The 23,586-nt window shown below is 47.7% G+C and overlaps 1 protein-coding gene across 1 annotated transcript in view; it reads right to left on the bottom strand.

The window, feature by feature from the left end:
• NTN4 (netrin 4) overlaps nt 1-15,784 on the bottom strand; it is a gene marked incomplete at both ends in the record, with an annotated part of 34,343 nt that extends 18,559 nt beyond the window's left edge. Inside the window, 3 exons of the mRNA XM_079549583.1 lie at nt 1,829-2,101; nt 12,377-12,906; nt 15,718-15,784. Coding sequence (XP_079405709.1) covers nt 1,829-2,101; nt 12,377-12,906; nt 15,718-15,784 — 870 coding nt within the window. The remainder of the gene's footprint in view (nt 1-1,828; nt 2,102-12,376; nt 12,907-15,717) is intronic.
• Nucleotides 15,785-23,586: the final 7,802 nt, after the last annotated feature.

Raw genomic sequence — 23,586 nt, 5'->3', positions numbered from 1 at the left:
GGAATCTTAAACTTGCTCAAAATCTGATGCTAACTCTCTAAGTTACGAGATGCTCATCAGGAGTGCTTTGGTCAAAATAAGCACAAGAACTGAGCCAGATTTTGTAATCACATTCAGAGTTGGTAATGCATTCCCCATCTTTTGCTGTCCCTAGTCCTATACTGAAGGGTCTGCGAAAGCCCCCATGTAAATGTTACACAGAGCCACCCCTGAAGTCCTCATCTCATGCATGAATAACTGACAGCATATCTTCAGAGTTACCTGTAATGTGACTGACTTTTTTTCCAGGTGAAACACACAGAAACACTTCTCTTAAAAATCTCTGTTTTCAGAAATTTGAATTGCAGCTAAGCAGCCACAGATTCTGCAGTCTTTCTGCCCTGATCTGACAGTGCAAAAAGTGGCAGTGGGTGAGGAAATATTAGTGGCGGAAATGTCTCATCACACCCTGACCCTCCAGCAGGATCCTGCTGCAAAGCATGCTAGGTTGCCCTTAGGCAGGCCCATCCTTCATAGGCCATGCGGAGTCAGCTCTGAGGGACAGCAAAATGAGTCAGCCTCATTACATAGACGTCACCTTTGGGACTCATGCCATGTTTATAAGTGATATTTACTTTCCCACTCCCCCAGGGGGTGGTGCAGAGGCTTGCTGCTATTTCTTGTTTTGTTTTTCAGTGCAATTCTGGCATTGGCTCCTTCCCACATCACCACCTGCTACCTGTGCATTGTGATTTCTATAGGCTGTAGCTCTACCAGACGCATAATTGGCTTCAAGCTCTGCTGTAACTCTCAGCAGTGCTCTTGGTCACACTTCCATGCTACCGTATCACACAGAAACAATCCCAAGCAAACAGCTTCTTTCAAAGGCTTTCACTCAGAGAACATTTGTGAAAACCAGAGCAGCAGTACACAAAACAGGCTTATTAATCATAGTGCTGCATGCTTTCAAATTTGTGTACTTTCAAGATGTTGGAAGACTAGCTCTATTAGAAGGGAAACACGATGTCTGTTTCATGTTTTAGACCATAATTTAACTGAAATGAGAGCTCTCTGAAGAGCTGGATAGATGCCAGACCTCCTTATCTCAAGTAGTTGGCTTACATTTTTATGATCTTTCCCTTCTTCACATCGTACAGGGCACTATACTTGCCGGCTTCAGCTTTCGCCATGGCTCTTCTGGAAGCACAGACAGTGTCTTCAGGGCAAGCCAGGAGGGGCAGAAAGGGCACAGTGCACTGTGGGCAGTGAAGTCAGAGCATTCTCAGGCTGGCCGGGTGGAAACATGAGAGTGCTGGACACTGAAACAGCCTCCTCAGGGCAGTGGTCATGGCACTAAGCTTGCCAGAGTTCAATAAGCGTCTGGACAAAGCTCTCAGACATATGCTCTGATTTTTAGGTGGTCCTATGCGGAGCCAGGACTTGGACTCAAGGATCTTTATGGACTCAAGGATCTCATCCACCTTGGGAGATTTTTTGACTCTGTGAGCCTGCCACTTTGGGCTTTGGTTCTTGTTCATACACAAGGGATTTCACCTTATGACCCTTCAGATGTGAGTCCCCTCACAACCAGAAAACAGGGGTTTTGTCTAGGGAAAGTATTGAGAGGTAGAATGGAAAGCCTTGGTGTGAGAATTGGAGCCCTCCTGCCCTTTGCCTCACGATCCAAACCAGTATCAGAGAATGCTCCAGGAGCAGTGGGAAGTGCATGTCCCCTGCTCCTCTCTGTCATCAAAATGCCCTGCATTTAGTACTTCTTAGATAGTGCTAGTTAGGATCTGTGGGCAGAAGAGAGTCAGAAATGTTAACATCACCAAATCTGTGTACGTACCACATGGAAAGCACCAGCTGCCCTGACAGGCCGAAACCCTCTGACGGGAACACAGTGGTCGGCGTGGCCATTGCAGAAGCAGCTGCCCTTCACAATGAAGTCGTAGACAGCGTAGTGTGGGGCTGGTGGGGCAGGCGGTTCCAGTGGGTAGCAGGGGCAGCTCTGCCGCTCCAGCAGCCGCACGCGTAGGTTGGTCACCTTCAGCTGCGCCTGGGCCTCCGCGCTGTATGGGTCCTCGGCAGCATGCGGTGGCGAGAGGGCTCGGTATATCACCTGCAGAGGTGTGGAGCAGAATGGAGGGTGTTAGCGGTGTGAGGCCATCCCCAGGTGCATGCAACACCCTCACACCATTTGATGCAACAAATTTGGTCCCTACAACTTTGCTGGCCATTACTCTACGTTTGGCCATTAACCGCGGCTGACCAGCTCACGGCAAACATCAGGTAGAAGACTCCTTGCCAACTTCTCCCGCCACTGCCCCTTATTTTTTTAACAAACGAAGCTCAAATTTCCAAATGTTTGGCTCCCATCAGTCCCAGGCCACTTCCTAGTGGAAAAGTGATGTGGCGTGGCAGCAAGCTGATAGTAGAGAAAACCGAGATAAGAAAGAAAGAAAAAGTAGAGCTCCCAAGGGTTAAGAAAACACTTCTCATCAATCTTTATTTTCACTTCTGTCTGATTGAATAAGTAAATATTGTCTCAAATGAAACATCAAGAGCACTGGACAAAAATAACTAATTTTCTTCGAGAGCTTTATTTTATCTTGCTGGGCCAGCTGCCTGCTGTGTGTCACTAGAAACAGCACGTCATTCATACAGCTGTCATTGGTGTGGAATGACAAATCTTCGATATGTATTAGTTACCAAAATATCTAGGTTATGGTTTACATTTATTAAATAGCTATATACCCCTTCAATGACTGACTGGCTTCGGAAGACCTATGAGTTACGTTTGCAAGCACCGGTTCAGTGAGTTGCTTGACTGTTTGAGTGCAACACGGCCTAGTGGGTAGGTGCACTGCTTCCAGCAGTGGTATAAAACCACCTAAAGTTGTCAGACAAGCAGTCCTTCCCCGAGGTACTCAAGCATTTAGCTGATTCTACAAAAATGCTGTCAAAAGGGAGCAAGTTGGCTTGGAGAGGTTGCCAAAGGAGTAAGGTGGGTGGTGGTACATCCCTTGTGGAAGTAATGAGACACACAGGGGATGTTAGTAAATACTGACACTTTTCAAAAGGTGTTTCTTCATCCCTTTCAGGGATATAGAACTATTTTTCCACTTTCCTAAAATAAAATGAACCCAACAAGCAGCCCTGCACCTCTCCTCTGAAACAGAAACTGCTGTTCACCCGAACACACATCGGTGTCATTCTGCTCACATTTACTTGTTTGTGGCTCTGTGAGTACAAGATGCTTTCAGATATGGAAAAAAAATTCCCTGGAAAACTTCCATTTTGGAGACATGGATTCCCTTTTAGTGGAGATGATGGAAAATGCCTGGCTGAGAATTTTTAGTAAAAACTAGAATTTTGGTTTCCTAGCTATTGCATCAGTCTTGTCTCAGAGAATTCTTTGCTCATCCTCATTCAGATGGGAGTGGTGAAGGAAATACACAAATGGGAATAACCTATGCTAGATACAGCAACAGATTTTTTTCTGATTATTTTCACTTTTTCTCATTTATCTATCCCATTTTAAGGCAGGCAACTGATGCCTGTAACCCTCATAAAGGCAGTGCAGTGAGGAAATCAGTAGTCCCAAGTGCCTTCACGCTGTGGGAGTTAAACCACGGCTGTGTGGAATTCAGGGGGAGTTATGCCACTGATTTCAATGGAGCCAGTATTCCAGCTCAGGCCCTAAATCGTTACAAACATTTCTTTTTATGGTTGCTTGAAAACAGTGATGCTAAACACGAGCCCTATCTGCAGTTCCCAAGGGCTGCAGAGAGAAGGCTCACCCTGTTGCCCCGGCTGCTCTGCACTGCTCACACAACAGCAGGGGAGCTGAGTCTCAGCACTGCCACTGCAGTAAACACCCCCATCCCCCAGTGCTAGTGGGTCTGTTTTAATAAAATACAGAACAGTAGTCATAACATGTGAGATGCCATACAAGTAGCGATTCTTTGCTCCGTCCCAGCCGACTGAGCCGTAGCCCCCAGAGGCTGCACAATAAGATCAAGGATGTGTTTCCCAGCAGGATTTCCCTGTTCAGTCATTAACCTTGCCAATTCATCCCAGCCTGTTTCCGGAGTAATCCCAGCACATCACTGAGGTCACACGTCCCCGTGCAGCTGTGGTGGGCCTGCTGCTGCCCGGCACCCTCACATGGGCCGCGTCCTGCTTTCACCTCTCCTAGCCTTTTCCATCCAGCTTTCCACTGCAGGATTTGAGATCAGTGAGCTGCCTCTGTGCATGTGCACCTGGCCATGGGGTGCTGCAAGCCTGGTGTCCCTGAGTGCCCTCTCTGACATTCTGCATGCAACGAGCCTCTCCAGGAAGCACCCCATGGCCACCAGAGCTGCCTGTCTCTATGTGTCCTATGAACAATATGTCAATAATCAGCACTACGGTGTTAGGTAGATGGTGCGACTTCTCCCACGTGATAGTCAGCACCATGCATGACAATCAGAAGTGGGAGGACAGGATCTCTACAGCAGCAGCTGCTCTGTGTATGCCTTACTACACATTTGGATTCTGTAGAACAAGTAGGAAGTGATAAATTGAAAACCCACAGCACTTTTATGCTGGATGTGCCATAATATACCCTATCAGAAAGGCATTTTCATTCCCAGTGTTGTGAGCTCATTGTAAATCTTCAGATGTTTGGGATTCTTCTTTAGCACAGTCCCAGGAACCGAATCTCTCTCAGCTCCCATTTAAAAATAACTATCTCATATGTGAGGAGCAAATGTCACAAAGTAGGAGGCAAATAAAACGAACATCGGTTTTCAAATCAAAATACCAAGCGATTTTTGGGGTAATGTTCCTTCTAAACCTTCTAATTGTGCTGTTGGATGCCATGTCCATAAGTATGATGCTTTCATGAAACAACAGAGCTGTGATACAAAACTTGCTTGAGGACATCTGGGTAGGAGGAGAAGTCTCTCAGGATTTTTGTCCCCATGAAAAACGTCCAAGGAAAAAGCAGTGCTTTCAATAAGAAATGGAAAAGCAGGCTGAAATCCTCGTGTTAGGCAACAGCACAGCAATGCCCCTCAGTGCCAGTGAGCCTGGTGCAGTGCCCACTGCCAGGTGCTAGCTCCAATGCCAGCCCTGTGCATGCTGTGGAATGCAAACAGGCTGCTCTTCAGCCAAGTTCTCCGTAGTTTGGGCACATGGCAAAGCTGACACCCCCTAATAAATTTTCACAGCATTCCCATTTCCTCACAGGCTGTCATGAGGAGCTCTTGATCTGTTGATTATTTCACTTTTTTTTTTTTTTTTTTTTTTTTTTGCTTAAGCGGCACAAGAAGCTTTAGCTACTTACCATTGCTCAGATGCAAAAAAGTAGCCCTGAATATAAATAAAACAGCGGCTCTGAGCAGGGTGCACTCAAGTAACCGCCTGCACCACAATGACCTTGATTTATAAATACATAAAAGTCCCTTTGCAAGAAGTACCCTAGTATGTTTACACTCGAAAGGCAATGAAAGGGCATCTTTATATATATATCCACAGTGGGAAGGAAAATGCTAATGAATGATGCTGAGAACAACACAGTAGACTCTGAAGTCAAAGTGGCCTGAGGAAGTCAACAAAACCGATACAGATTTGCTGCCAGTAAAGCTGCCTAGATGAGTCACAGTGTGCCATGGACCACCAGAGCCTCTACCCACCAAGAGTCTTTGTCAAGATGCAAGTGACTGTGGTGACAAAGTCAGCCCTTTAGGTCACTTATACTTGTGATACTTAAGAGACACTTACAGAAGAAACAGGCACCCGTGGGGCAGGGTGTAGGAACTTGCTACCCTGTGTCCTACTTGAGGTGCTGGGCTTGAGCTTCCCAACAGCCCTGACTCAAACTTGTCATGTTGAGCCTGCAAGGCACTGGGAGATGGTCTGCAAAACAGCAACAGCAGAAATGGCACAGAAGGAGTAAATGGATGGGGGAGTCAATGAGCACGTACACATGGAAAGAAGAAAACAAGAAAGGAAACAGCCAACAAACAAGGAAAACAGCAAAATCTGAGCTGGTGTACAGGTCTCCCTGTACAGGTGGCTGCTGGAGCCCCAGAGCTGGTCCCTCTGTTATGTGACGTATTACCCTGACACCAAGCAGAAGAACTATTAAGAGAGAAAGCCTCGTGTATCTATGACGTGCTACGCCCACTGCAACAACCCTATGCTGAAAAAAGGCTCTTCGGTGGCTACTGTAAATAATGGCCACAGAAACCTGCTGTATACCACTGACAGTAGCTACTGAGGTGCTGGAGAAGTGGCTTTCCTGCAGCTTTTCCTGCAGCTACTTCTCATACTCTGACAATGGACAGCATTTGGCCCGTGCCTGCAGCCCTTCTGCAATCTTTTGTAGCACATAAAACAAAGCAAATGACTCCCTGCCTCATCATCCAGGAATCATACAATCTTGCAAAGACTTCAGAAGGAAAATCCAGCTGTTTCAAATAACTGGCCCTCGTGGGAGTCTTGGCAGGTTAATCTATATTCAAGACAGCTTGGGGAAACTCAAGGCGCTGCTCTGCCATTCTCAACACTGAGAAGTTGTCTGGGAAAGCTCCTGGTCATACACGGCAGCCAGCACCGAGGGGCTGGAAGAGGTACAGGGAGAACAAGGTAAGGACCAGGGTTCCTCCAGGATCCTGGATGTCTCTGGCAATAATCAGCCAAATGAGAGCCATCTTCTCAGCTCCTCTTCAAAGTCCCACTGCACAGTTTCTTCAGATGAAAAGGAAACACTGCAGAGTCATTGCTGTCTTTAGTCAAGTGATGATCACAGAAGTAACGTTCTTATCACAAAAATCTCTCTTCAGTGCAAACAGCTCGAAACATTAGGATTCCTTCACCTCAGCTAACAGCGCTTCTCCATGAACTGAGTTTATTCTCCGATGGCTTTATTTTTCCTAATCACCACTCTCACTCTTCTAACAGGCAGAAAACCTGGAAGACCAAGAGAACATGGAGCTGTGTCCAGCAAGGCAGGGAGAGCACTGGGCCTGCTCGTGCAGCTGGCTGTCTCCCTGCGGCCACAGAACAGCCCCTCTCACTGCATCCTACAAAGGCCTGCAAGGGTCAGAGTGTCAGCATGGATGCCTGCAGTAGGGCTAGGCATTGATGGCATTTCTTTCAGCTGAAGCGTAACTCGACTTCATGAATATTTTTCCACTCCTTTTGTCTATAAAGAAAAGGCTTTGTGTCTGTAGAGCTGGTTGCTTGGTATTGCAGTGGAAACCATCCAGCGTCTATGAGCTAAACTTCAATTTGGGAAAAAGAACACCTGTCTGAATTGTATGCAAACAGGTACAGTCCAAAAGGCCGTGAGAAACAGCATTCCCTTTTCACCCTGAGGCTGTAGACTTCAAACATGGTGATGGGGCACGGGGACGCAGCACAGTGAATGGCTTGTGTAAGCCTGTTTTGGACACTGATTTCTTCCTGGAAAAGTTGCCCAGGCAGAATCCTCAGATTCTGCCATTTGAGTAGGATTTTGGATGCTTCTAGAACGGAAATTTCATGCTATTACTCACTGTGCATGCCAATTAATCTTAGATTAAGTCCATGAGCTTTTGGTCCAAGGCTCCTGAGATGCAGCCATTCACTGCTTTTGGTTACACTCTTTCCATGTAACCATTAGTACCAAGGAAGCCCAAAGAGAAGTACAGCAACCCCTGCTTCACAGCCAGCAAGCTGGGAGCTGAACAAGTAAGCCAGTCTTCCCTGCACGCCAGTAAGGAGCAGTGAAATGGAGCAGCAGGGAGCAGTGCTGCAAGAGGAGCCTGTGGCCTTTTCTCAAGGGAAGCAATAGCCTTGCTAATGAGGCCAGATGCCAGTTCAGGGAATTAAATTTTCCCTATCCAAATCCCTTCTGCTTCACATGAGTACAGTGTTCTTCTATGCCTACATAAAAACATAACTTTGGAAAACTGAGCCCTGGAGCCCATTCCTTCTCTTGCTGGCAGCCTACAATATAGAATTTATTCTCTTTCACAGCCCCCTCCCAGGAATAATTTGTTTTAGGCAGTCTAGTCATAATTTAGCCATAATTGGAGGCCAATCTAGAAGCCTTGATCTGCAGTAGTTAGAAACTTGCTTTTCTAAATAGAGTGCCGGCATGCACTATTAAGCACTGACTATGCTCCATCCTGGAGGTGGCTGCATTTCAATAGCTAGCAATAGCAATAGCAAGCGGAGGGTCAAATTCTGTGTGCCAAAAAGCCTCGGACAGCCAGAGAGAAAAGGAAACGATGAGACCTTGCTGTGGGCTGGCTGCAAAGAAGGAATCAAGGGGAGGATAGCTGGGCAGGTTGAGAAGCTTCTTGCCCTCACCCCTGGCGGAGCCCAGGCTCTGAAGAAAGGTATCTTTCATGGTACAACTCCCTGAGTACCAAAGCTTCACATCTGCACAGGCCCAGAGCTGCCTTTGTCCTGAGTCCACTCAGGCACAAGTGAAAACTAAATTTAGGTTTCCTGCTTCCACCTGAGTATGTCCTGCACTAAACTACCAGCTAGCAAGCCTGGGATTTTCAGGTCCCTACAACACATCATTGACATAAGCTTAAAATAAGCTCAGGATGGGCAGATTCTTCCTATAACCCAAAATTAGGGGCTCAAAATAAAAGTCACCAAGCACCTTTAACTCCTGTTTGTGTCATTGAGTGTTGCAACTGCTCAGCGTCTATCAGGGTCAAATTAATCAAGAGTAGGACCGAACCTAGTTTTGCTCTATACAGTTAATTTCAGGTAGAACCACTAGGGCTGCTGTGCAGATCCTTCAGGACAGAGGCAGGCTGCATGTAGTAAGTGTGAGGCAAGGTCCTGGAAGGTTTTTCTGCTACAGAAGGCACATGAGATCAATATGATGCTCAGCAAGACACACACACACCCCACAGTAAAACAGCAGCATGTGATGTTTCAAACATCAGCAAGCAGCGTGTTAGAATCTGCTGCTGGAAAACAGTCAGGCTGCAAGTACGCCTCTCCTATTAATAACACATAGCAACAATGGCTGAAGTCTCAAAGTGATTTATTAGCGGTATTCTGAATAGATAAACACTCAAATAAGTTGCTAATTTACTAAAATCTTGTCAAGGAGACTCTGCTTCAGTAAGTCCTTTTATGCCAGAGACTGTCTAAATGGGGACACTCAGGCGAGCTAATCTGAATTGACCACAGATGGGAATTTAAAGTAAATGAGATAATTGCATTGCAGAGTGGACAGTCATTCTCACTCACAGTTAAAGAATTAACATCTGCTAAGGGCCTCCTCTAGACAAGCCCTTAGCAGTGATCTCTAGTCAGGGATAAATTTAGGATTAGTTTGTAAGGCAAGAAACATAAATCTGATCCAAAGTATGGGAGGGAAGATAGCCTTTTCTGTGTACTAATAAAACAGAGCACAGGGCTGAAGGAGTTTATTTCTGCATCTTATTTACTTAGGTTACATTTGGCTGGTGAATCCAGTTCGGACTTCCCTTGCAGGAATATGGTTGAAGGGTTACATCCTGGAAAAATGCAAAAAATACCCTGGATTTGTAGCACATTTGTACAACCCATGCTAAAATATGGCCCTAGCCTTCCTGCTGTAACAATGATAACAACAGGCCAGCACCTAGAGGTTTCTGCATGTAGGTGACGAGGATCACTGTTGTGAAACAATCCACTGAATTAAGCATGGGGAAAGTCTTCAGTCAGATGTTTTGTTTGGCTCCTGCATTAATTCTGCTTAATTCTGGTGACAGTGCCTTTAAAACCCCAAACCATGGCATCGTGTTGCTGAAAGGATGAGAATCTCTCTTCTGGTAACTATGTGAAAATAAAACAGCACCGGATAATTCTTTCCAATGAGCATGTTTCATGCTTATGACATCTGTCTTGTGTCATATGCTCCAATACATATTTTGGTCACTCTTTCCACGTAACCATGGATGGCTTGGGTATGTGCTGCGCTCCATCACTAAATAAGAGACATTACTTGCATGGTAGTATTCTGTGCAGTGTTAAGCACCATTCTCTCCTCACACTTTTAGGACTCATGAGTCTTACAAGGAGTGCCTGGGGGAACTGGGATTGTTCAGTCTGGAGAAGAGGAGCTCATGGGAGACCTTATTGCTCTCTACAATGACCTGAAAGGAGGTTGTGGTGAGGTGGGGGTTGGCCTCTTCACCCAGGTAACAGTGGCATGACAACAAGATGTGATGGAATGACCTGAAGTTGCACCTCAGGAAGTTCAGGTTGGATGTTAGAAAAAATTTCTTCTCCAAAAGAGTGGTTGGGCGCTGGCACAAGCTGCCCAGGGAGGTAGTGGATCACCATTCCTGGAAGGGTTCAAAAACCATGTCACTGAGGGATATGGCCAGTGGGCATGGTGGGGATGGGCCGATGGTTGGTCTGGATGATCTTAGTGGCCTTTTCCAGCCTTAATGATTCTATGATTCTGTCATCTTTCTTGTGCCATATACTGGTTGGGGATGAAAAAAGCCTGATTTTTCCATATTTATAGAAGCACAGTGTAGCAGATTGGTACCTTTGTGGTGTTTTAGGGTGGGCAGCCATGTCCTGCAGCTCTGCAAATTGCTCATCCTGGGGGATGGGCAGCAGCAAGCAGAAACCCCTCTGTTCTGTGGAGTGCTGCCAGAACCTGCAAGCCCTGACCCTGCACCTGAAGATGCACATGGGGTGTTGAAATATTTGAAGGAGAAAGCGGTACGTAGATGGTGTGATACACAGCCTGGTCACGGGCTGTGGTTGTTACACTGTGCTAAAAAATACCATCAAAAGCTTAAAAAGAAATCCAGTAGCACTTAGGGAACTTATGTTTGTGCTTTAAAGAAAACTGCGGTAACTGAGCTGCAGTTAAATAATACCGTTGGACATCCCAGATGACTGCATATTTAAAACCACTGTTTCAGTGAAATTACTGCTTCCATATGTCAGGAATGAGGTGCTGCCAGAAGTGGGAGTAAAGTGCTACATAACTCCAAACAGAACACAAAACTCCGATGTTTCTTTAGGTGAGATCCATGTTGCTATTGGCAGTTAGGAGTAATTGCTGGAATGTAGCAGTGTAATAAATTAAATGTGATATTTGCTAGGCATGCATGCTTGCCATCTGGTCACCAGAAAGCTGCCATTACTGCTTTGCAGGTAAATACAAGGGAACTGAAACGTGCCATATAAATAAAACCCTACAAGCTCCAGCCTCTTGGACCCAACATTTGTTTAAGCCCTGGAATAATTAAACAATCTTGACTTTTATAGCTTCTTTGCAATAACACAAACTAAGGCACTGCCAGAAGAGGTCCTGCAGGAGCAAGTTGAGCAAATAGCCTGCTTTGCAGCTGGCTACCGCAGACGCATCAAACAATACCAAATTTCTTTCCTTTTTGAAAATAGGCACTGATTTTGACATATAAGAGGCCCGCCATGCCCACACACTGCACCAACCTGCTGAGGGATTTGCAAGGCAAGGACTTGCACAGGTGCTTGCCAGACATAGCCCTGGTGCAGACACATTATGGGGTGACTGTGGCGACCTAAGACCAACAGGGCAAGTATCGCCCCAAATGACACTCTTGAGTTTCTCATCACTGAGAACAGCCATTGGGAAAGCTGACAAAGGAGTGTACTTGTGTACTCAGTACCTCAGACACATCCTGCTTGCTGACCTAAGAGCTACAAACATCAGTGCCATCCTGTTGCAGGATGGTACTGACTGGTGGTTGGGGTGCTGAGGTCATGGGCTGCAGGAGTGCTGAGGACCATGACAATTCCCACAGGGTGTGTCCTTGCTTCTCCTGCAGGTCCACCTTCTTAGTAAGCCCCAGTGTCCCTTTCTAGGGAAGTTCAGTCTGCTTTCTGGGGCAGGAGAGAAGAGATGGAGAAGAAGAAGAAGATACTACTTTCTCTGGCCAGCCAAGAAGCCGCAAATAACTCTGAACAGGGGATTATTAGACATGACTCCAAAGACGGGACCTTCACCTCAGATCACGTTATCAGCAGAAAACACAATCTGTCGGTAATAACTAGTGGAGAACTGACACCTTAATTCACGATCCACATTTGCCCCTCTCTGCACTGTGGCACCCATTTGATTTCCCACTCAGACAGGTTCACGGAATGAGGCCACAAGAGGGAGCTGCCTCAAGGCTGGGCTGGACCCTGGGGGACCCTTCCCAGCAGGGACTCCATGAGCAGCCACTAAGCAGGATGCCCAGCCCCACATCATGGCTTTGGCATGCTGGCAGCAGGCTGCCTGTAGCACCTCCAGATGTGCAATTTATGACCTGCCATTTCTGATACCAAAAATAACCTGTTCTTTCACATGCATTCTTCCTCTTAGCAAACGGGATCTTTCTCCTTGCTTTTTTTCCCCACTCACCTCTCCTCCAGTGCAGGGGAAGGGGCTGGAGTATCTGGATGTGCATGGGGCTCCCCTTCTCACCATGTCGTCCTCCAGCCCGAAGGCCGTCGAGCAGTTGGTGGCAAAGTACTTGTAGGCCTGCCAGGTCTTGCCAAAGTCCCGTGAGCGCTCCAGCACCATGGCCGCCGGCCGGGGTGATTTGAAGACCAGGATCAGATGCGTGAAGTAGAAGGTGGCTTCCAGGTCCAGCTGGATGGTCTCCTGAGGGGCGTCCCCGGCCGCCTGCCACCAGGTGCGGGGCTGACGGAAAGGGGAGTCGGCCATGGCAGCGGGAGGGTGTGCCAGCCCTGCGTGGGCCCCACTGCAATGGCTGCAGGTGGGGGGCTTGCAGCGGAGCGTGGCATCCTCGGTGTAGGCGCAGAAAGGCTCGGCAGCATGGCTCCCACAGGCCGTCTCCGTTCTCAGCGTCCGCCCGTGCGCCAGGTTGCCAAGCCGGGGATTGCAAGCCTTCTCGCATGGGCTGCTTGCACTGGTTGCGCTGCCCAGGCCTGGAAAGAAAGCGATGAGACCATGGCATGCATTTCAGGGTTGCTCACCAACCCACGTGGGCTGCGTGCCAGACAGGCACACAGCTGCGTACCCAGTGCCCATCAACCCCACAAGAGCTGCACCTCTGTGTAGTGCGCTCCTTCGTGGAGCATAGCGTGCCTAAAATAGCAAAACAAAGTAAAATTAAAGCCCTCAGGGCTTCCCTGCGCATGGGAAAATCCCCAGCGAGAACTGCAAAGAGATGAGGAAAGCGAGGGCAGGAGGAGGGAGGCCTGCACCTCACCTTCCCACTCTGGAGCCAGGTGGGGATGCAGAAAGGCTCAGGGGCAGCGGCAGCCCCATCCCACGGCCATGAGAGGATCCAGGTGGTCTTAGGCACAGGGAAAGGCAGGAGGAAAGCAGAGAGTTTCTGTGGCACGTGCCATCTGCATCTCTCCATGCAGGAGCACAAGAACTGGGTCCTGGTCCGAGCACTTCCTCCAAGTGTTGACCCCAAACCTTCACAGCCCTTTCCAACCCCTCTGTTCCTACCCCAAAACTCCCCGCAGTCCCGAACTGCCATAGAAGTTGAATCAAAACACTGCTGAGGTTTGGAAGCCTGACACCAAAGTGTGTAAAGCAGGGGGAAATAAATCCTTGGTTGAAATGGTGCTGGCAGGCTGCCTTACAGCTGAGCCGCTGTGGTTTGTGTGCAAGTCACTCTGGCAGCCTCATCAATTTAAAAATCACAGCAAAAGTGGCAAAGGAAAACAAAATCACTGCGGGGTTTGGTGTGAAACTTTCCGCAGAGCAATCTGCCTGGCTCAAGAGCGTTTGGTGAGGGGTCCCCACCTCCTTATTAACAAGTGTAGCAGCAGGTCAAGGCTGTATTTTATTAACCATAACTGCTTAATATGTTAAAAAATAATTTTAAAAACAAAGCTCTGATGACTCGCATGCAGGCAGCCAAAACATCCAAGGTGCATAATGTCTTCTTTCTCGCTGTGCCAATCATACACAATCAGCTTTGTGCACCAATTACTGTGGCATCTTGGCGTTTTTTTGTTATGTCCAAAGGTCATTTCAGTTTAGCATCCAATAAATCCTTTATTTGGGGTTTATTCAGCATTCACTTACAGTGTCATAGCTGCAATTAAGCTACATTACCCACTAGCAGAGACAAAGCCTTCAGAGCCTGATGGATTTCCCTATTCCTGCCCCTTACAAAGTGCTCTGGAAACAGCACAGTTTTATCACCGCTGATCTGTGTGGGTTCCTGTGCTGTTATTTAGAACAGATGCAGACTGCTGCTTGTAACACACCTGCTGCAGAGCACTCCTGAATTCAGTCCCTGCACCACTTTAGGCAAGAAGCCTTGGGCACTTCTAGCAAGCAGTGAGTTTAGCTTCCTAACAAACACAAAACCATCAATATTAACTGCGCAGCACCCATCTACTCTAGAAAAGCAAACAAACATAGCTGTAAAACACACATACATCTCCTGAAGACACTTTCCAAAGCACTGTGCAAACATTAACTAACCCACACGGCTCTCCCGAGGGGTCGCTCAGTGTTTGCAATTACCATATTATCAGGTAGGCTTGCCACAAGCTGGCCTAATTGACGTGTCTAGCTGCTTTCCTGGATCCTTTGGCTACATGCAGCACAGTGCAGCTCACTGTCAACAAACAAGTGATCACTGACTGAGCGCTGGATCAGAACAGGGGTTTGGGATAGGGAAAATGCAACAGGGCTCAGCTAGCACCTGGAGCCAGATCAGGATCCTTGCTTGTGTTCATAGCATCCTTTTAGTTTCCCTGTACCTTGACAGTGATTGTTCTCAGAGAGGTGTGGGGATGCTCAGATCAGTGGCAGACTTCTCAGGGGCTGTCCTGGTGCTGGGGCACAGCATTGCCAGGAGGGCTGGCTCCCAAATTCCCATTTGAGGTTTTGGGATCTGAAGGGATTTGGCTCCCAGCACCCTCCAGCCCCAGTCCGAGCCATCTGTGGGCTAGGAATATGGGGTCCCTTCCTCACCTGCAGGTTTGGGACCAAGGACTTGGGTTCAGCAGGGCTGGGGAAGGAAAGCTGCTGCATACAGACCCCAGTAGGGAGGAGAAGAAACCCCTGTGAAGGGCATTTGTTTTCCCTCGGGTTAGCAGTTGCATGATGGCCACGGAGCACCGCGTGTTACGAAAAGTGACAGCTTTCCTGTGTGCTGCCGCCTGGCCCAGGAATATGGTGAAAGAATAGATGAGGGCAGAAGGATTTTCCACACCGCAGCCCTGGGAAAGGGGCTTCTCCCGACTGCCCAGATGGATCTGTCCGTCTGAACAGCCCCGTTCTGCGCTGCACATGGTACCGGGCTGGGTTCTTTAACACTGAGTAAGAGCATGCAGCGAACACCATGACTCACCTGTAAAACATCCATGGAAAATCATATGCTTCCTGCTTAAGCATTTTAGCGACACTTGCCTTGCAAAGTTTCACTCGTAACTCGCACTCCGTGAGACGTTTGTTTCCCATCTGGGTTCTTTCTCCTTTATAGAGCGGCACATTGGCGCCCGGCTCGCAAACCTCCAGGGCAGCGTTACGCAAACCCGACCGGCTCCGGGACCGCACCGCGGGCCGATCCGGTGGGAGGTGGGTGAAGCCGCGTAACGCTCCCCTCGCTCCGGGAGCTCAGCGCACGGAGCCCCGCCGTCCGCCGCCACACAGCCGCACAGCCATCCACGCCCGCGTATCCACGGACGCGTACGTAGGTGCGCACACGCCCGCGCCCAGCTCGCTCGCCCGCAGAAAACGGAGAGCGCCCGCCGCTCGCGGCTCACCTGCAGCGCCCAGCAGCACCACCGGCAGCACGACCAGCAGCAGCGGCAGCCTCGTCCCGCTCCCCATGGCCGAACCCCGGCCGCGGCGCCGCCGCCCGCCCCGCGCGCCCCGCGGCGCGCCCGGCCCTGCGCGGCATCAGCGCCCCGCGCGGCCCCGCCGCCCGCCGCCCGCACCCCGCGCCCCGCCGCCGCCCGCCCCGCGCTGCCCCGCCCCGCGGCCCGCCCCGGCGCGAGGGAAGGAGCGCGGTGCCGGCGGACGCCCGCTCGGGACTTTGTGGTCGCCGCGGCAGCAGTGGAAGGCGTCCCGTCCTCCCCAGGGCTCGGTGCCCGGTGGGGAGAGCGCCCTGCTCTGCCCTGCGCAACAGGTGGGTTCTGAAAGTGGAAGAAGGGCTGCTCAGGGCTGGCCGTCACCAAAAGGCACCGAGAGGGGATGGCGGTGGGTCGTCAGCTGAACGGGGGGGGGGGGGGGGGAGTGTGAGTGCGGTGAGGATGAAGAGGAAGGCAGAACGCAAGGTGGGGAAGCACAGGTGCAGGGGCAGGGCAGGTGTGGATGGAGAGAACACATGCATAAAATCATAGAATCATTAAGGCTGGAAATGATCACTAAGACCATCCAGCCCAACCATCAGCCCATCCCCACCATACCTACTAACCATGTCCCTCAGTGCCACATCCACACAGTTCTTGAACACCTCCAGGGACGGTGACTCCATCTCTTCCCTGGACAGCCTGTGCCAGTGCCCAACCGCTGTTTCTGAGAATAAATTTTTCCTGATATCCAACCTGAACTTCCCCTGGCACAACTTGAGGCCATTCCCTCTCATCCTACCACCATCATCTGGGAGAAGAGGGCGTCCTTCACCTCGCTGCAACCTCCTTTCAGGTCACTGTAGAGAGCAATAAGATCTCCCTCTTCCCTAGACTGAACAATTTCAGTTCCCTCAGCCACCTCTCCTAAGGCTTATGCACCAGACCATAACACCACTGCTATTCTCTGGACACGCTCCAGGGCCTCCACGTTTTTCTTGTACAGAGGGCCCCAAAACTGAATGCACTCAAGGTGCAGCCTCACCAGTGCAGAGTACAGAGGGACAATCAACTCTCTGCTCCTGCTGACTACACTATTTCTGATACAAAACGCCATTGGCTTTCTTGGCCTCCTAGGCACACTGCTGGCACGGTTCAGTCAGCAGACAACTAATACCCTCCAGGTTCTTTTTCACAACTCATTTGTCCAGTCACTCTGTCTGTAACAATGCATGGGGTTTTGACCAAAGAGCAGGACCTGGCACACTGTCTCAGTGAACCTCATGCAATTGGCCTCAGCCCATTGATCCAGCATATTGAGATTCCTCTGTAGGGCCTTCCTACCCCCAGGCTGATCAACACTTCCTCCCAGCTTGGTGACATCTGCAAACTTACTGAGGCAGCACTCAATCCCCTCATCCAGATCGTCAATGAAGATATTAAACAGCCCCAATACTGACCCCTGGGGAACACCTCTGGTGACTGACTGCTGGCTGTTTTTAACTCCATTCACTACCATTCACCATTGGGCTGGTGACCAAAGAGTGGCCTCTGCACATTCCTTCCCCCAAGCTCTGTGCCCAGGGCAGGGACAAGCTGGGATTTGGCATCTTGAAACTAACATGTGGAGCTCATACTAGAAGCCAAACCTGGCTGAATCATGTTGCCTACTGCCTGGCTGCACCTGGCCAGCCTACATTTTTTTCATAAAAATCTCAAAAATTCAAAAGATCAGATGTACTTTAACCAAAGGCTTGTTCAAAGATCACCGTTTCATGTGCTGCAGGACACTGTTACAGTTTAACAGAAGGCCCTGGGGCAGACACATGGGCAGCAGAGGGAGAGGTGGGGGCAAACAAGTCTGGATACCCACTCACATTGTGTTTGAAAGGAATAGACATTGATTTGTTTGAAGAAATGTGGTCTCAATTCAAAGCCCAATGCAAGCAATGGGTGTTGACCTGGGATCAGGCGTTTTGGGGTGGGGGCTGCAGCCACCTTCCTGTTGTCTGTTTTGGTACCATGTCAATAATCTGTTCTATGAAAACCTGTCTTGCACTCTTCCATTTTTTTTGCAAACCACTGGAATTTTTCCAACCGTTGTCAAATGAGTAATGAAAACATTTCATTGACTCATCGTGTTTTGAAGCAGCTTGATTCCCATGTTTTCTGTATGAAAACAAACCCGTGGATAATCCGGAGTGACGACTACTGATTAAAGCTTCATATTTCCTTGCTTACGTAGCTGTTAAAGCTGAGCTCTGATATAAGGCAGGACTTCTCAGGCATATGAAGGAAACAAGGGAATCAGAGTGCCGTTACTTTTCACTGTACCCAGTGATCAACTTTTCCGAGCCAAGTGTTTTGCATGCTGGGCCTGTGCATGCAGGATTGAGAGAGCACTTGCATGGGATTTAGTGTAATTGGAAGTCAGGTCACAGCAGCATCATGGCAATGATAATGCTGTTCTGCAGGGGCCCAGAGTGAGGATGAAGAGCCCTATTGCTGCCCATCTCAGGCAGATATGCAAAGGGTCAGTGGTGAACTGGAAGAGAGGAGTAGGGAATGCAGGAGGTACTCCCTGCAGTCCTTTACTGGGAGCAGTCTCTGGGGTAAAACATGCTGCTTGCCATGGTAATGCCTTTACTGGCACACTGATAGAGCCATGTGCCACACAGTCTGTTGGAAGTCTGAACCCCCTTCCCTCTGCTGATATCACTGGCCCTGGTGAAGGAAAGGGTCTCTCTGCACCACTTGTAGAGTAGTATCACTGTGTTGGAAAAGACAACTGAGATCATCTTGTCCAACCACCAGCCCATCCCTGCCATGCCCACTGACCATGTCAGTGCCACATCCACATGTTTCTTGAACACCCCCAGGGACGGTGACTGCACTCCTTCCCTGGGTATCCTGTGCCAGTGCAGCACCACTCTTTTTGAGAAGAGATTTTCCCCGATATCCGACTTGCCAAAGGGACCTTGCAGTCCAGCACAGGTTCCTCACTGGCTGCAAGATGGGCATCGCTTCCTTCACTGCCCTTTCTCCAGGTCAGTGGGACAGATGAGACCCTCTGTGGTGTCCCAAGGGGCTGTCAGCTGCTGCCCTCTGGCAGGGCTTTGCTTCAGGAAGGAGGTGGAAGCCCTGAGGCTGGCTGCAGCGTAGCATGGTCTCCAGCTGTGCTTGGTTCTACCTATCTATTGCTCAAAAAAAACCCACACCCCAAAGACTTGTTTTCAACAGTACATTTTCTAGTTCTGTCATCTTACTGGAAGCGAGGACTGAGTTGGCATTTATTCCCAAATTGAAGTAGTCCACAAACCACATCAATTATTTCTCATGTGCAGCTGTTTTATCCATATGCTGTGGCTCCAGGCACTGTAAGGTTTTTTTCCTCTCTCTCCCTCTCTTTTTACCATACATTTTGGACAAGGAGGAATGAAGGGGAGCCAGCTAATCCGCATACATCCCACTTACAGCAGATTCGGGAGAATAAAAAGCCAGGCATGAGAGAAACAGAGGTGAAAGGACAGGCCGCAGAAAGAGAGCAGAAAGAGTAGGTGTAGGTGACACATGCGGTGTGACATTATGGCTGTTTCAGTATCTTCTCTTCTGCTAGGCAGAGGACAAAGCCATTTCATACTAAAGATTCCTTGACCCATATGAGGCTGTACACAGTAAGAGTCATCACATTGTGGTGCAGTATGAAGACTCAGTGTCAGAAAGAGCTCGTGCTACGCTAAGTGAACACATTACAGTCAGACTTCACAGTACTTAGATTACTTAGTACTACTGAGTATTGTTGAGTGCTGGCATAATTTATAGTAGAAAACACATCTTAAAAAGGGAATTTCTTCAATTTGTCTAACATACAACTAGCAAATTATCCACAGTACATCACACAGTTAAATGATTGACCTTGTCAGTGGAAATGGCAGACCACTTAGCTCTTCAAACTAGAAAAGTTTCATAAATGCGGAATGTGCTGTGTCTGACAATATAATGTAGCAGAGCTATGGATTCAAGTGACACATGCACATGGGTCTGCATTTAGTCTAGTCACCAGCGTCTGTTGTCAAGCTTGGATCACTAGAGAGCTTTTAAATGTCTTTTTTTTTCCTAGGTGGTTAAATACGACAATGCTTGTTCTTCACTGTCTGTGGACGTAGGACATATGAACTAAGAAGATACTCAGGGAACCAACTTACTTCTAACTGTCTTATTCTGGCATATATTAAAGTTGCATCATAATTTTTCCTGCAGTTGAAAACTGAACAATAAGCTAAACTAGCCTTTATTTTGCTTCTGCTTACAGCTAGTTCTGATGTCTCAAAACCATGCTGCAAGCAGCAGTGAAGTCATAAAATACCAGCACAGCCTGCAAAAAGCATTAACACCGATGAGGGAGTCTTCCAGGGGCTATCTCCGTCCTCTTTGAAGCAACTCTGAATTTCAGGCCCTAGTGTGCGTGCCTCTAATTCACAATATCCAGCAGGAACATGGAGGTCTGCATACGTTTTGCAATAAATCCCAGAAAAATGACAGATTTTTACAGGAGATCCTGCAGACCACATGCATGTACTCATGAGATTTAGGTGTTGGTTCCTAGAAGCTCTCAGAGGAGAAAGACAGCTTCGCTGTGCACATCCACTTCTCACCGAGTGTAGATCCAAGCTGGTCTGGGAAATTCACAGGAGCAGTGGAATGTATAGGTGCTATGGGTCTGGGAGGCCCAAATGTCTATGTCAGTTTTGCAAACAGTCTTTGGGCACTGCTGAGTCTCATGCAAGACTCTTTTTGCTTAAGGCTTGCATATCTATATGCAGCCAAGTGCACTAATTCATCTAGGTCTTTCAGCAAGGACACGTAGGCTTATATAATGACATTTCAAATGCAAGCCCTCTTTATGCAATTGTTTTAACTCTGCTGAAATCTGTGGGATGATTTTGATAGCTAGCGGCCAAAGATTCTGCTGGCACCTCCTTCAAGCACTGCTTACTTTGTATTGTGACTGTGCTTGGAAATGGAGGAAAGAGCATACAAGAAGGGAAGGATACCAGCCAGGTGCTGCTTTGTGTGCAGAATGAAGCCATTCAACAAACAGCCCTGCAACTCTTGTTCATAAGAGTATGTTAATTCAGTGGCAAACTGGAACATTCCTACAATATTTTTGAGGAAGTTCAAGTTGCTATATGCTTAGACCGGGACATGCCAAAAATGGGGTGAAGTGGAAGAGTTTACGTTTATCTTTTTGCCATTGTTGTTGACCTGTTCCCTGCCAGTTTTGTTGTTCAGCTTTAGGTGAGGTCTCTGCATTGGATCAGCTGGCACACCTGTCCTTTTATGCATGGTTGCTTTTTATGTTATGTTGGAGAGATTCAGCTCGTTTGTTTACCGAGACTGCTGGACGTCCATGTGAGACATGTAGCTGCTCCTCATGGATTTCTGAGCTGTCCCAATGGTGTGTCCCTGACATTACTAAGGATCAGGTGCTTCTGTGGCACTTCAAGGCTATGGGACCATAATTTTCAAGAAAGTTGAAAGCACATACCTAGGACTGAGTCAGCAGCCATTCTTTTGGAGTTTTTTGGAGAATGTTATATTAAACTGCCATATTAAATTGTATGGATGAGTAGCTATGAGATATGGTTTAGTGGCTTGTGGTACCAATGGTAATGGGAGCATGGTTGGACTAGATGATCTGTAGGTCCTCTCCAACCATGTAATTCTATGATTCTATAAACAACAGCAACAACACCAACTGAACCAGTTTCTTATTCTTGAAATGAAAATTTGAATAGTATTTAAAATTATTCTTCCTTTTGGAGCATCTTTCTGCATATCCTTAAGTGTTGTCACTGATGAGAGTCTCTGAGAGTTTCGCTATTTGCCATTTTCATTACACCAAAACGGTGAGTTGACAAAGCAGCTGAAGGATGTGAACGAAGCCCTCACTCATAACAGTGAGGTATTGGGATGAGTCCTGAGTAGAATTAAACATCTTTCTTAGAAAAGAATCCTAACCGACCAGCTATTGTAGGCTGAAATGTTCCCAGAGTTTTCTCCTTGCTCCTTCATATTTGTTTAGCAAATGTTTCTTTCTTACCTCCCTCTGCATCCCTATCTCTTCCTCTTCCCTTATTACCTTCCTGCTGTTTTTTATACCAAATTTGTATAACATTTATTGTAATAAATTGACACTGGAGAAAACTGTGCAACTGAATAATAAAGGAAATGCTAAAGCATGGTGGATTGCACTTTTCTGGGTCATGGTAACATTCTTGTGCTATAAAGCATGAGTTCAGAAGCCAAATGATTTGTGGAACTCAAAACCATAGGACAATCACTCTTTGTGTTTTCTGTCTTTGTGGAATGAGTCTAGACTTCTTGGAAGGCACCCTATTGATAGCCTTGAAACTCTTCCTTCATAGCATAAGAACAGTAAAGCAGTGACAGAGTAACTTTCCATACACCCAAGCTACATCCGAGCTGTTCAAATCTGTATCCTTATCCTCATCTGACCTATGTTGTAGTCCCACAGAAGCTGCTGGAATCTTGTGCCTAAGATTTTGCAAATGAAGGAGTGCTACAGAGACCACTGTCTCTGTCTTTCCGTCTAGATTTGTGCTTAGCCTCCGAAAATAACAAAATACAGCAGAATAGTGGTATATTTTCACAATTATGCCCATAAAATCTATGAGAGACAAACAGGGAAGTAGTCCTGGCAGTGCAGGAGCAGTGAGAAGTTTGTAAATGACTTAATTGACAATCTCCACTTATTTCTCACTGATTCAATTTGCAGAGCAGTTCTGGTACGCAAGATCACCCTTGAAGACCCCTGAGCCAGAGGCTCTGCTCCAGGTGAGCAGCACTCCAGCACCCAGGGGCACATGCAGGTTCATGCAAATAGCCGGTCAGTCGTTCAGTAGCTCTAAGCCATGTGCATGGTGATGATGTCAGAGTGCCAAGGAAAACCCCAGGACATGCATAAGGTGGATGCTGCTTTGATCTAGTGATCAGCTTAGCATAATGAACTACCTACTCAAGTCCTGACCCTCTGATGCTTTAATCAGAAACCTAATGCTCTCCAGCCTGTTACAGGGAGCAAGGACAACTCAGGGTATAGGGACCAGAAGGTGGCATGATGTCTGAAAAGCAAATGACAGGACACTAAGATTTACAATTCTGCTGATTGTCTGTGGCCCCAGGCCCAGTGGAAATTACATTCCTACTCACTGAAGCACCACTAAGCCTTTCAACTCTAGTCCTTCAGTTTGAGTTTTATGATGCCAAGGGGATTGGGCTCATTGCCCACTGACAACACAAGCAATGAATTAATATTCCTTATGCCCTAGATCTTTTCTATAATGGAAAAACTCATTGGACAGCACCTATAGGGCTGTTCATAACCTTGGGAACCCATTGTTGGAAAGATGCTGACACGCTGAAGGAAATCCATACAGGAGTGGGAAGAATGAAAGGGGGAGAGCAGACCTTTGAGAAATGGGCAGAAAACCAAATCTGGTTTTCTGGCCTGGCTAAACAGGAACTGAAGAGAAACTTTTGTATATACATACATAGAATCATAGTATGATACATAAACGTTTGTACATAGAATCGTTGTATGGTCGTTCAAGGTAGTGTAGTGCACAACACAGCTGAGAAAAGAAAACCTGAACCGAATGCCAGAAACAATGAAATGAAAGGAAAAAAATGAAAGAAATGGGAGTGAGAATAAAGAAGTGTAGGGGATTTCTAGCTCCATTATAAAACTCTGTGATAATATATGTGTGGATAATATAGGAATATCAAAGCAATGAGAAACTTATGTTTCCATTTCCAGTT

Source organism: Tetrao urogallus, assembly GCF_951394365.1.
Source record: "Tetrao urogallus genome assembly, chromosome: 1".
NCBI lineage: Eukaryota > Metazoa > Chordata > Aves > Galliformes > Phasianidae > Tetrao > Tetrao urogallus.
This window is presented reverse-complemented; position numbering and strand designations above follow the sequence as displayed.